Below are 12,514 nucleotides of genomic sequence, written 5' to 3'. Positions count from 1 at the left end.
TCTCACCGCTGTCTCATAGGCCAAAACTACACACAGGGCTTTTTAAGGATGCTGCATGCCGAGCTCTCCCCTTTTCACCCAGGGGCCGGGGTTCCAGGAGCAGGTCTGCCCTGAGGGCAGAGGGTGCCATCTCACCCTCCCCCTCTTTTCTCTGCTTGCTCCACTCTTCAAGTGCCAGTCACTGTAGCAAAAGCAGGGCAGCTGCATCCACCCAAAATGCAGTTTATGTTCAAAAGAGACTTAAGTTCAGTCTATGGCTGACATTATGCAAGAGAAGTCCAGCTCAGAAGGCTACTCCTCTCATTCTTCCATCGGGTTCCTTCCAATCATGCTTTATCATCTCAGTCTCAGGCCGCTTCCCTCTCTCCGAAACCACCAGTCATGAGAATCAATGTCTAAGAAAAGTTTCTTTCTGCTACACAAGGGTTAACAGTTTTTTCTCGGCAGGGTGCAGGCTCAGGCACTCTCAGGCTCTGCAACCCCCACGTGGCTTGGCACCTTCTCCCGGAGTTGGGGGGGGAAGAGGGGGTGAGCACACACAGAAGGCACTTCCACAGTTTTCCACCCCTCCATCCTGGACGGGGCAGCTCAGTTCTAGTTCTGTCCCTTCTCCCCCCGCTGGGGCTCCGGCTTACCTGAGCCCGACCACGTGTTTCCCCTCCCCCACCCAGCCTCGTGGCTGGGCAGGGGAAGGAGGCCTGAGACGTCCCTCTGCTGAAACCAGGATCTGAAAAGAGGCCGAACCCCCTTGGGGTCCTGCTTTTAACTCTTTGTGTCCTCAGAGGCGTGTCCAAACCTCCGAGTGACCAATCCAGGTGCCAGCAGAAAAGCTGATCACTGATTGGCCTGCCCACATCCCCCTGGAAAAATTCACCTCCCCCGCAACCACGACAGCTGTGCCAGCATCAAAGGTGCCACCTGACAATTATTACCATTACACTCATACAAGAGTCACATACTTGAGTGGACTTATACACACTTTGTTTCTGTGATCACAGACGTACATACCTGTATGCTGAAAAAGAGCTGAATGACAACCAAAAGAGATGTTTGCTCTCCTCCCATCTCCCTAAACCTGGCTTACCAGGGAAAATGGCACATTCTGCACCCTTTTTTTAAATAATATTTTTTCTAAATCAAGTCCACTTCTATGCTTCGAAGGCATTGAGTTTTATGTCTGTGGTAGGACAGTTCTTAACCTGACTGACAGTACTAGACCTATTCCTTCAGCTACCCAGAGATTTCCTTTAGCTGTACAGATGAAAAGGCAGGTTTGTCGCTCCCATGAAATTACACAGAGACATACTTCTCATTCTCTCCAGACCTCATTTTCTTTTTGTTTTCTTCCATTTGTTTCTGTCCTATGAGCAGGAGAAGTCTAGGGTTTGTTTATATTCAGTTGTCTCCTCTGCAAGTTGTTCAGTTATTTCCTTGGCTTCCCTCTCTGTTAACCATAACCCTCAACCACAGGACTCAGTTCTTCTTTTTTCTGGAAAAAAAAAAAAAAGAAAAAAAAAAAGAAAAAAAAAAAAAAAAAGAAAAAAAAAAGAAAAAAAAAAAGAAAAAAAAAGTCTACAAGTTACAATACAAAAAAAAAAAAAGTGTTCCACCCACAATTATTTCTGTTCCTCTTCTTGTCTACCCTCTCCTCAGACTTCCTACATTTTATTTTGTCTGTTTTCTTCTGTCATTCACAGTCTTCTTTCCTCTTTTAGGATGTTTTCTTCATCTCAAACAGACCATTCTTTTTCATCCATAGAAGAATATAATGCCTTTCTTTCTGCTGAGCACAAGGGAACTATTACTGCAGTCCAAATTAAGGATTTTTATTAATTTTATTTATTATTGGTGTAATAGAAATCTTTAATATCCATTAATATCATGTTACTGGGCTTTGTCTCTAAATGACTCTCTAGGGCTTGTCAGAAACACATTCAGGACTAAGAACAAGAGTCTGAGAAGTCTGGATTTTGCTTCTGACTCAGTTATCCCTGTCCTTCTCTCAGCTCACAGCAGAACTCAACTTCCTTTTTAAAAGTCCTTCACTGGTAGAGGAGCTGTTTGATTTACTGTGAAAAATCCTCCAATTGGATCAAATATGGTTTGTAAAATTAATGAAAGGCTGACCTGATTGTCTTGTGAAGGTAATTCAGAGAGACATGCTAGTGCTCCTGACCCTCCTGGAGTGGAATACAAACAAGGACATTTCCTTTCAGCAACCTCATTTATGGACCTCTCCTTATCACCACTCTGGACCCCCCAGCCTGGCTGGCTACTAAAGCCAAGCCAAGCTAAAGGCTTCTTTTCCTCTGTGCTGGTTCTGTAGCAGCATTTCATGTGAGCAGCTGGGTGTGCAAAGTCAGAGGGTGCTGGCTTTATAACTGCGGTCACCGTGACCCCTGCTCTGTCATTATTGCCACATTAACTCACTGTTTTCATTGCACTTTAAATAGGCCAGAGATGCAGTTAAAAAAGAATAATCAAAGCTTTTCCTCTAATTCTGTTTTACATCGCAAAAGTGGAGAGTGAGGATCAAAAGATCACTCTCTACTGCTGATGAAATAAAGCCTGAAAGCAGGGATGTCATTGCCGACTTTAGGGGCACAGATTTCAAAAGGTGAGCAAGCCCTACGGGTGCTGCTGTACAGCTCCTTCCTGCTCGTTCCACTGCCGATCCATCGTGCCTGCCCTGCCCTCCAGCGGCCCGGAGCAGCCGCGGGATTGCGGCAGATCCGCCCCGGTGACCGCGCTGGGGAGCAGCGCTGCAGGCGCGGGGTTCGCACCGCGACTTCCACGGGCCGTGAGCTGCGTGCGGCAATAAACACAGACTGTCTGTACGAGGCTTCCTCTGGCAAATGATGAGAGTGAAAGCAGTGTTGTGCATGCAGGGGATCTCCCAAATTGCTTTTCTGCTCCTGCCTCTGGAATCCACATCACCAGGGAGAATGGAGTACTAAGGATGCTAAATTTCAGTCTGGATGGGGGAGAGAGATGAAATATGGTTAACAGAATTTTTTTTCTTATTTTGACAAAGTGTTTGAATCTTCAACCTTTCCATACAAGAAAGAGGGGAAACCAGTAGCATTTCAAGGAGAAGTGCTAAGCAAAGAAAGGATGTTCTGTGTTTTAGCCTTGACAAAACTGTTCCTTGGCTGCTCTGCACAGACACTGCTCCAGAAAAAAAGGGTTTTAGTGCAGCAGTATAACCTCTCAAAGCAATCAGAGTGACCAACAGACTGAAGGAAGAGTTAGCAAGCAAACCTATTTCTCAGTAGGTGGTGGAGAACCCTGAGGATTATGGCTAAATGAGATAGGATTCAAACATCTGGGAAAAGCAATGTTTGTCTTTCCCATGAAAGGCTCAAAAGAACTGTGTGGGCTGCAGAAATCATCTCTAAACCACCTTTCCAACCTGGTGTGTGGCATCTGTTGTTTTAGCACAACAGGGCAACAGCTTGAGAATGTAATGAGCAAGTGATAGCTCAGGCATGAGATTGTGGAGCAAATTTAGAACTCTTGTCAGGGTCTAGAGACTGAGGTACAACTGAGAGACCAGTCCATGCTCCTTCCAGTGCTCCAGTTCAGGACCTGTGCTGACATAATTGTAATCCCAAACTATATGTCTACTAAAATATCTCATGCTACTGTTTTTGGCTCTGCTGTCACTCCTTACAGGTGTTTTGGAATAGAGACCTGGGCAGTCCCAAAATTACACCCCTATGAGGATCCCACTATTGCAGCCTAGCCCATGTAAGTGGAAAAAGAACAAGGATGACAGAGATTTGCAGTCTGACAGTTTCAACATTAGTAGGAGTGCCTGAATGGCACAGCTGAGATTTTTTTGAAGTCACACAGCTCCTCAAGGGCTATTAACTCATGGCTTGAGGCAGGATTCGGGTACTAGGGCCACCACATGTCATGGCAAAACAAATATTCATAAAAATAACAAACCTGACATGCTCAATAGCTTGTTGCACCCAAGGAGGTAAAAATACAGCAGATGATTTGGTGTAAATCCCAGTTCACAATATACAGGTAATTTTTTTCATCTGCACAATAGCTAAGACTCACTGGAATTAAAAAGTAGGTGTTTCTTAACCAAAAATAGTATAACCCTATAGGAAGAATAGTCCATGATACAGAGCAGTAAGTACCAACATAGGGAACAGAAATTCTTTGCTAATTATACAGGAGGAAGCTCATTCATTTCTTATCTAATAAAAATGAGTAGGAAACCTAAAAATATCATACATTTTTCCATAGATAATACATATTCATAGTTTGGAGATTACTCTTATTGAATTTCTGCTCTTCTTCCGATGTAGAAAAAGATTAATTAGAAAGAATGGATTCATTGTTGACCTGCACTGTTGATGAGACAAAACATAAGAAAAGACAGGCATCCTTCATACAAGAAAGTTCCAGCTCTGAGAGGTGAAGATTGGCTGAGTGGAATGCAGCTGCAGAGTAGAAATCTGCACCATAGTTACACAGCCTGTATAATCTTAGCCAATGGAGACAAACCAGCATTGCAAGAAAACTGCCCACCTCATCCCAAAGAACAGCTCCAGGCAGCTTCATCTAACCTGTGTGAGATCTTGAAGCAGAGGGAAAAAAATGCAGAACCATCTTTTTCTCTGTTGATTGTAAAGGGACAACAGAGATGCAGAGCATGACAGTACAGAAGTCTGTTCTGAGCAGTGAACTCTGTTTCCTTTAATAGTCATTGTAATAGTGCTGGATTTTTGGTTCTGCTGTTCTGCCACCCCAAAGACAAACCTGAGAAATGGGAACTGGTGCTAGACCTTCTCTACCATACCCATGACTATCCTCCTCTTTCTTACAAGGAAATCCCTCTTTTGCTGTTTAGAGGCACGAGAACTACTGACCTAATAGGAGTTTGTTTTTTGCACAAGCTCATGTATCACTGTATGCTTGTGAATACAGCAGGAACTGCAAGTCTGCTTTCCACTGTCAAAAATAATAGTAATTATCATATGTTTAATGTGTATGTCTTAAATTGTGCAGCATTTTCTGTGCCTGTTTGGCCTGTGGGTTGCACAGTACAGGTGACATTGTTTCTACACATAGGACAGCCAGCTCTCTGTACAGGTGATTTTATGATGGCCTCCTTTCTCTCTGTGATGTTTTTGGCTGGAGTAGAGTTGATTTTCTTCACAGTGGCTAGTGTGGGGTTATGTTCTGGATTTGTGCTGGGAACAGAATTGATAATTGAAGGATATTTTGATTATCAATGAGCAATGCTTACACAGCATCAAGGCCTTTTCTGTTTCTCACCCCATCCCATCAGCAGGAGGGCAAGCACAAGGAGATGGGATGGGACACAGCCAGGACAGGTGACCTCAGCTGACCCCAGGAATACCCTAGACCATATGGTCATGCTCAGCATGTAAAGCTGGGGGAAGAAGCAGGGGGAACATTCAGAGTGCTTTCCTGGGGATGCCTCAACACTTGCCTGACAATGGGGATTTCTTGTTGTGCTTTGCTTGTGTGCACGGCTTTTGCTTTACCTACTAACCTGTCATTATCCCAGCCTGAGTTTTCTAATTTTTACTCTTCTGATTCTCTTCCTCATCTAACTGGGTAGGGAATCGAGTGAATGTCTGTGTGGCTCTAAGCTGCCTGTTGGCATTAAACCATGACACTCTTAAATTTCTCCCAGCAACAGATGCTTGTAAAGAAGAGCTATGACATATGAAAGTGCAACTTTAAACGACATTCAAGTTCTCCAAATCAAAATTTGTCTAGACATGGTAGTAGAATCATGCTTCTGAAAGTACAATAACCTCTGAAAATGGAAATTAGATAAATTGAGCAGAAGAGGTTTTTCTTTTTTAATTAGGAATCCTATCCTACAAAGAAATGAAGTATTAGTTACATTGGGGAAAACCTCAAAATTTAATTAAAAATGTTTTCTGACAGTAATGCACTATGGTTTTGCTCTGGTGATCTCACTTCATAAGTCTTCAGGTGAAGGGTGTGTGTCTCTCCATAAAGCCAGAACACAAACTATTACTGTAGGTGACTTCATAAGTATGGTTGGCATAAATTTGCCTAGGATACAACAAAGGAAATAGTTGAACCCTCCAAAAAAAGCTTGGTGGTGCACTTGGCAGGGACAAAATATATAAAATACTTTAAAGACAGTGACATGGAGATGTGGCAGCAGGTCCAAAATAGTAAGTGTTCTCCTGACTCAGCATATTTCTGTACTGACCCCTTCCAGATAGGGAAAACTGAAAAAAAAATTTAGCATCTGCTCTCAGAATTCTCTTCATTTCCAAGCAAAACAGACATCTTTCTAACATATAAAATTAGAGAATTAGGATTCATCCTCTGGCACCCAGCAGAGCAGGAGTTTAAAAAATGTTCTTAAACACCATTGTTCGTTGCTTTTACTTTATTGGGTAGCTGATATCTTCTAAAGATAAAATTAAGAAATAATATCCCAAAACTTACATACTTTAAAAAATGTACAGAACTGTTGCCACATTGTAATTGTAGGGGTTTTTTTATTATTACTCCATTTCCTAAAAAGAATTTTCCAGTTCTTACAGCAAAAGTCTTTTCAAAGATAAATTTCAATGACAATTTTATGTAGGAAACCAAGTATAATGCTTATTGGTTACTGTTGTTTCATTTTGGTTCTTGAGAAGTTGATTGTGGATTGATTGCTGGACCCAGAAGGAACTGCTGGTGGGAGCAGCAAGGTCATTTTCATTTGCTTTTATCTACAGAGAAGAAAAAGACAATACGATATCATCTTTCAAAAGAAAGTCTCTTCTTTGCAATTTGTCACTCAGAGGTAATAATGGAGAAGGAGTGCTAGGAGCTAGAAAGAATGATTATTGCTCCCTCACTCTACTGAAGCTTTAGCCTTTAGTCCTCTCTATTAGAAAAGCTTTTCCCTTAGAACAGAGAAAAACAAATAGGATACTGTGCTCTGTTGCTGCTTCTGATGCCCTGGATGAGGTTCACTCTAAGGTAGCGTTAAAGCAATGATACCATGAAATGTGGAAAAGCTAATTTCACCTTCCTACCATAGCAGGCTTGTTCCCATCCCATATCAATTAGCACTAAGAACAGACTCATTTTATGTGAGGTGCTAACTGGGGCTTTCTGCTCACCGATTGGGAAATCATCTCTCAAACCTGCTGATCTCATTGTTGGTACACATATGCACCCAAACCTTCAGCTTGGAGTTTGGCATGCTTCCTGTCACTCACTGTTCCCCCAACCCTATTAATCACCTCCCCTGCTGTAGCACACAACATTTCAGCTGCAGTTGGCTCAGCAGCAGCATGGCTCGACTGTGCTTGCTGAAGGACTTGCCTAGTTTTTACCTTTTCCTGAAGCATTTCCTCTGCTTGTTAAACAGTGAAGTGCTGTCACTAGTCCTTGTCCCCAGTGCTCTCACCCCACTCATATGCTGCACAGCATTGATCTTTGCTCGGCTCTTCTAAGAGACACTTCAACTCACCAAGGCAACCCAAAACTAACCCAGAAAACAAAGCTAATTGATTTCTGCTGGCAGAAAGGCCTGCCAAGCACCAGGGCATGTACGAGGACCATGTACTTGGTCAACAACCAAGTTCCACACTGTGAACACTGGAGAGGAGGGAAGGGGAGATGCTGGGTGTTACTCCTGTTAGCAGTGATGAGCTCACACTAGTTCAAACACTGCTGGCACTGGCTGCAGCACCTTTATTCGTGGAATCACAGAACAGCATGGGTTGGAAGGAACCTTACAGATCATCTAGTTCCAGCCCCTCTGCCATTGGCAGGGATGCTTTCCATTAGACCAGGCTGCTTAGATTCCAGTCCAGCTTGGCCTTGAACACTTCTGGGGATGGGGCATCCACAAATTCTCTGGATAACCTGTTCCAGTTCCTTACCAACTTCACAGTAAAGAATTCCTTCCTAATATCTAATCTAAACCTACTCCATCTTTCAGTGTAAAACCATTCTATCTTGTCCTACTACTCCATGCCCTTGTAAAAATAATTCCTCTCCAGCTCTCTTATAGGCTTCCTTTAGGTACTGAAAGGCTGCACTAAGGTCTCTCTGGAGCTTTCTCTTTTCATGAAGACAGCTTTTGTTTCTGCAAAACAAATCTGTCAGCTTAACCCAAACAGAACATTTGTTGGGGGTGGGGGGTGTTTTTTGTCTGTAACACGGGGAAACTAACAAATTCAATTTTTCACATCAAGCTGTTTTTGTTTGTGGTTTTGGGTTTTTTTTCTATAAATTTGCAAGTCAAACAGTCATGTTTAATTTTGTACTCCTGTCACTACCTCAGCTCAAGTTTTGTGTGGGCCTTCATACCCATGTCCCAGTCTAGCAGTTAAACTCAGTCAGTTTCTTGTGACTGAACTTTTAAATGAGGTTCCAATCAAAAAGAAGTTCTCCAAGGCTGCCACACTTTTTCATCAAATTTATAGATACCAAGACAGATCAGCTTCTGAGAGGGCTTATTTCAGACAAGCCTGTCACCAGACAGACAGCCAGCTACACTTCTGTTTTCTTGAAGTTTCAGAGAAGCATTAAGTATTTTTCATTAACCAAAAGAGATGGTTACCTGCAGCAGCCAAAACTGGGGAATGAGCCTGTTATTTTCTCGTGACAGATGTTCCTGAGACCGTGCCTGTGTATGGTGCCCTCTTGACAGGAACAGGCTGACATACCTGCAATAAAATGTTTTAAATCATTCACTATTTTTTTCTTCTCTTGCAATTGCTAATTGGACAAAATCGAAATAGAAGTCTTATGAAAACTTGTCCTTCTATGAAATGTGTCCCAATATTTTCGTCTAACTTCTCTCTGGAAAAGATCCCTTGCACTGGGATTAAACAGTTCAGTTCTCAGTTTTCATCACGAGCTGGGTGGTTAAATCTGTTCAACACTGTAACAATCCAATTCTACATCCATTTTTTAAAGAAACACCAACATGTCCCACCTCATTTTAAGGATTCTTCTATTTGTTAGAGTATCCACATTTTCCAGTGATGTTTTTAATATGTCAGGTAAGAGAGATAAGCAAATATCAATGAAACAAAGCAAATTCTGCCTTGTGTGGGTATCTATCACTCACTATTCTAGCTGCTGGCTACAGGAGGCTGAGCTGGTTCAAAAATCACTTCTGAAGACATGCTGCAATTGATATTTGGCCTAAGGGAAAATTCTCTCTAGCTTTGATGGGAAATGGAAATCACTATATTCAGGGAAGTCTTTCAGAATTGTGTAGTTATCAAATTTCTTATAGATTTCAGTTTAGTTTAGTTTTGATAATGTATTATGTGTATGAATGTGCAGGCAGCTCACTACATCCTGTGAAATTGTGCTCTTTGGAGGAAAGTGTAATTCAGCCACTTTTAAATGCCCTTCTCAGTCCATTAAGACAACAACAGAAAGAAGTATACAGAATTATCTTGGGGGCATTTCACTGGGCTTTATTCACATGGATGCTAGTCTGTTTTGCACAGTCTGACTCAAATTTTAGATCCTGCAGTGAATCCCACTGATTCAGGTGACGATTTTAAAACATACTTACTCAGTATGCTTTTGAAAATTCTATCCACAGTACACTAAGGATGCAAAAGCATCATGAGTGCTTGCACAGTAAATAGGCACTGAAACACCAATCTTTGTGTATTTGAAATATTTCTCTTTAAAAAACAGAAGACAACAAAAGCTTGAACAGAGCTGTCTTGCTTGGCCTGGCAGAGCCCTTTGCACATGTTCAGTTTTTAACACATTCTTGCTGGAACACAGCAAAATGTTTAATACCCTGCAAAGTTTAGCTCAAAATATCTGATCCATGAAAGAATTAGAAAATTTTTGATTTCTTCCTTGGTGCAGTATTTCTCCCTGCCTACGAAATTTAAGCTCTCTGATTTTCAGTGAAATCAGTGATGAAATGTAGCAGTTAAGCAAAACTTTGTCAGCTTTTACTGCAAGTAGGACATGTTTGTTTTTAAAAGTACTGAGGCTTAGTTCAAAAGCTGTACAGACTACTGTAAGAACAGGAACTAGTATATGATATTTTTCTGTAAGATAAAGAGCAATATTATTTCAGTCCTGTGTTTCCTTTCCTCCCACCTTGGCATATTTTGATTAGTAAGGAAAATTACCATTGAATCCCCAAACTTGTCTTCCCAAGAGCTAGTTATCCTCATGTTGTACAAGGCATTACAGAGATTTATTAGTTTAATTAACCTGTTCCCGCTGCCTGACTCGTTTGTAGACATATGGAGGGAATGGTGGACGGGAGACATATTTGCCTTCTCCTGCTGTGACATTGAAAACTCCACCTTCATAAACCACTTTGCCTCTTGAAACTGTCACAACTGGAACTCCATGGCAGACCATTCCTTCAAATATATTGAAGTTATTTGCCTGGTGATGTGTCTTTGCAGATATTGTCCTGTGTTTACAAAAACAGCACACAAAACACAACACACAAAATTACTATGATCCTTACATTTGACTTCATTATAAAATTTTGATAAATTGATACAGGAAGAAAATTTAGCAATATTATTTAACTGCGACACTGTACAGTACATCATAGAGCAGCTGTAAAAATAGGATAGTGCAATAACATTTCATTGAACAGTAATTGCATTTCAAAAGAATGAAGAGGGAGTCAAAAGGACAGAACTCAGCAGCCTTTAAATGCAAAATTTTCCACTACAAAAGAGATCAGTGGAAAAAAAATCAGGTTGTAATATTTTCTTTGGATAACATGGTTTCATTTTGCCTTGTCAAGAAAATATCTATGCACAATTCAATCAGAAAAAGCTCTGACCTTTTAGCTGGAATGACTTGCAATTTCAAGTTTGAAAAGCACGGCTGTAATGTTTCAAAGACTGAGTCTCACAAATAACACAAAGACCATTTCATTGGAAAGTCAGTAGATGGTAATGATTTTTGGTAATGCTTAGTGTGAGCTGGATTGATTCTATGACTGACTGCCCAAATATCTTAATGCTGATAAATAATAATGACATCACACTTCTACATACCTTTCCTGCAAGGATATTAACGGAATTATAATTTCAGACTTCAACAGTACTCATTTGAATGAGGGTATTATTGCTTTTTGTATATATAGACCTCATTCTATATTATTTCCATTTTTCTAGACAATTTTTCCAATTCTAACTGGCTACTTCAAAGGCAGAGCCAAGGCCAGAGCTGACATTACTATCTGGAAGTCCAGGCTGTGTACACTTCCCACTTCCTTTATTGTCTATTTTCCCTACTAAGATACCTACTATATACTGTAATTACAGACTTTGAATTTTGGTTAATTATTTTATTAACTTCCTGCATCTGAGCTACAGATTACATCTATTATTTAGAGAGCTTATATTTTTATTGTATGTATAGTTTTTGAAAAGAAAGAATTTTCATGCTTTTAGCTACCAGTCAGGCTTTTTCCAGGATGGGTCCTCACTAAATCAAAAATCTATCATGCATATATTACAATGTATATACATGTACTCATATTATGATAGAGAATAATAGTAAGAATTTTATAATCTTAATAAGAAGAATCTTCTAGAGAAGAATAAGAAGAAATCTTTTTGCAAATGAATTATCAAAGTCAAAAGCAATATGAAATACTAATTAATTAAAATTAAGATTAAAAATTAAGATTAAAATATTGATCGATTGGAGAAGGTTGTTTTAAACTTTAATCAATATTTTTATCAAAATGAGAAAAACCACAAAAACCCCTGCATCTTACTTGAAGTATAGCCATTTTCAAAAATAATCATATTAAATATTCAAAATTATTACATATAAAGAAGAAAAAATAATTCATGGAAGGATATTTAATTTCCTTTCATATCATTCTGTTGAACTAAGAGTAAGTGGTTCTGTTAAGGGTTACATTTAAATCTTGATGGTAACTGACATTTCAAAGACTATATATGTGTAAATACTGTTTATGACCAGTCTACCCATCGGAATAAAATCTTTGCTTTATACAACACTCCTTGGACAGAAAACGTATGCATGCCTGCTCACCAATATCAGCATCATCTTTAGGTTCACACTGGGAAAAAAATCAAACCTCTCTTGTTTTCACTGGTCCTATTCAATGCTGTCAAACAAATTTATCCATGGTTCTTAGAACAGCACTATTAGGAGTTTATAAACATACTCCTCTAGCTTATTGCATTACCCTTGTGGGTCCAATTGCTGGAAAAGTAAGAACAATTGTAATATAATAATCTTTAGCATTCTCTGCATATATATCCTATCTACTTGCTCAATAGCACCAGGACATGAAAAGTAGAGAAGGTAATTTCAGGGAACACAGAAAAATAAGCAAGATCCTTCATCAATATGTGAACTGTTTAAATGTGCTAGAACAGGACCACTAAAGGTAACCATGCCTCAGAGGTAGGTACGTCCTTCATTTAAAGATACAAAATGAATGGAAGTTGGCACATTTAAAAGTAATATCCCTTTGTACAGCTAA

General features: G+C 40.2%; 1 protein-coding gene across 1 annotated transcript in view; it reads right to left on the bottom strand.

The window, feature by feature from the left end:
* Positions 1 to 8,630: 8,630 nt before the first annotated feature.
* Positions 8,631 to 12,514, bottom strand: part of DPYS (dihydropyrimidinase) — a 28,624-nt gene continuing 24,740 nt past the window's right edge. The window contains exons 8-9 of the mRNA XM_063419433.1: positions 10,237 to 10,444; positions 8,631 to 8,705 (exon numbers count right to left, since the gene is read on the bottom strand). Coding sequence (XP_063275503.1) covers positions 8,631 to 8,705; positions 10,237 to 10,444 — 283 coding nt within the window. The remainder of the gene's footprint in view (positions 8,706 to 10,236; positions 10,445 to 12,514) is intronic.

The sequence above is a fragment of the Prinia subflava genome, chromosome 1, assembly GCF_021018805.1.
Source record: "Prinia subflava isolate CZ2003 ecotype Zambia chromosome 1, Cam_Psub_1.2, whole genome shotgun sequence".
NCBI lineage: Eukaryota > Metazoa > Chordata > Aves > Passeriformes > Cisticolidae > Prinia > Prinia subflava.
The sequence above is the reverse complement of the archived record's forward strand: the minus strand, read 5'-3'. Positions and strand labels throughout refer to the sequence as shown.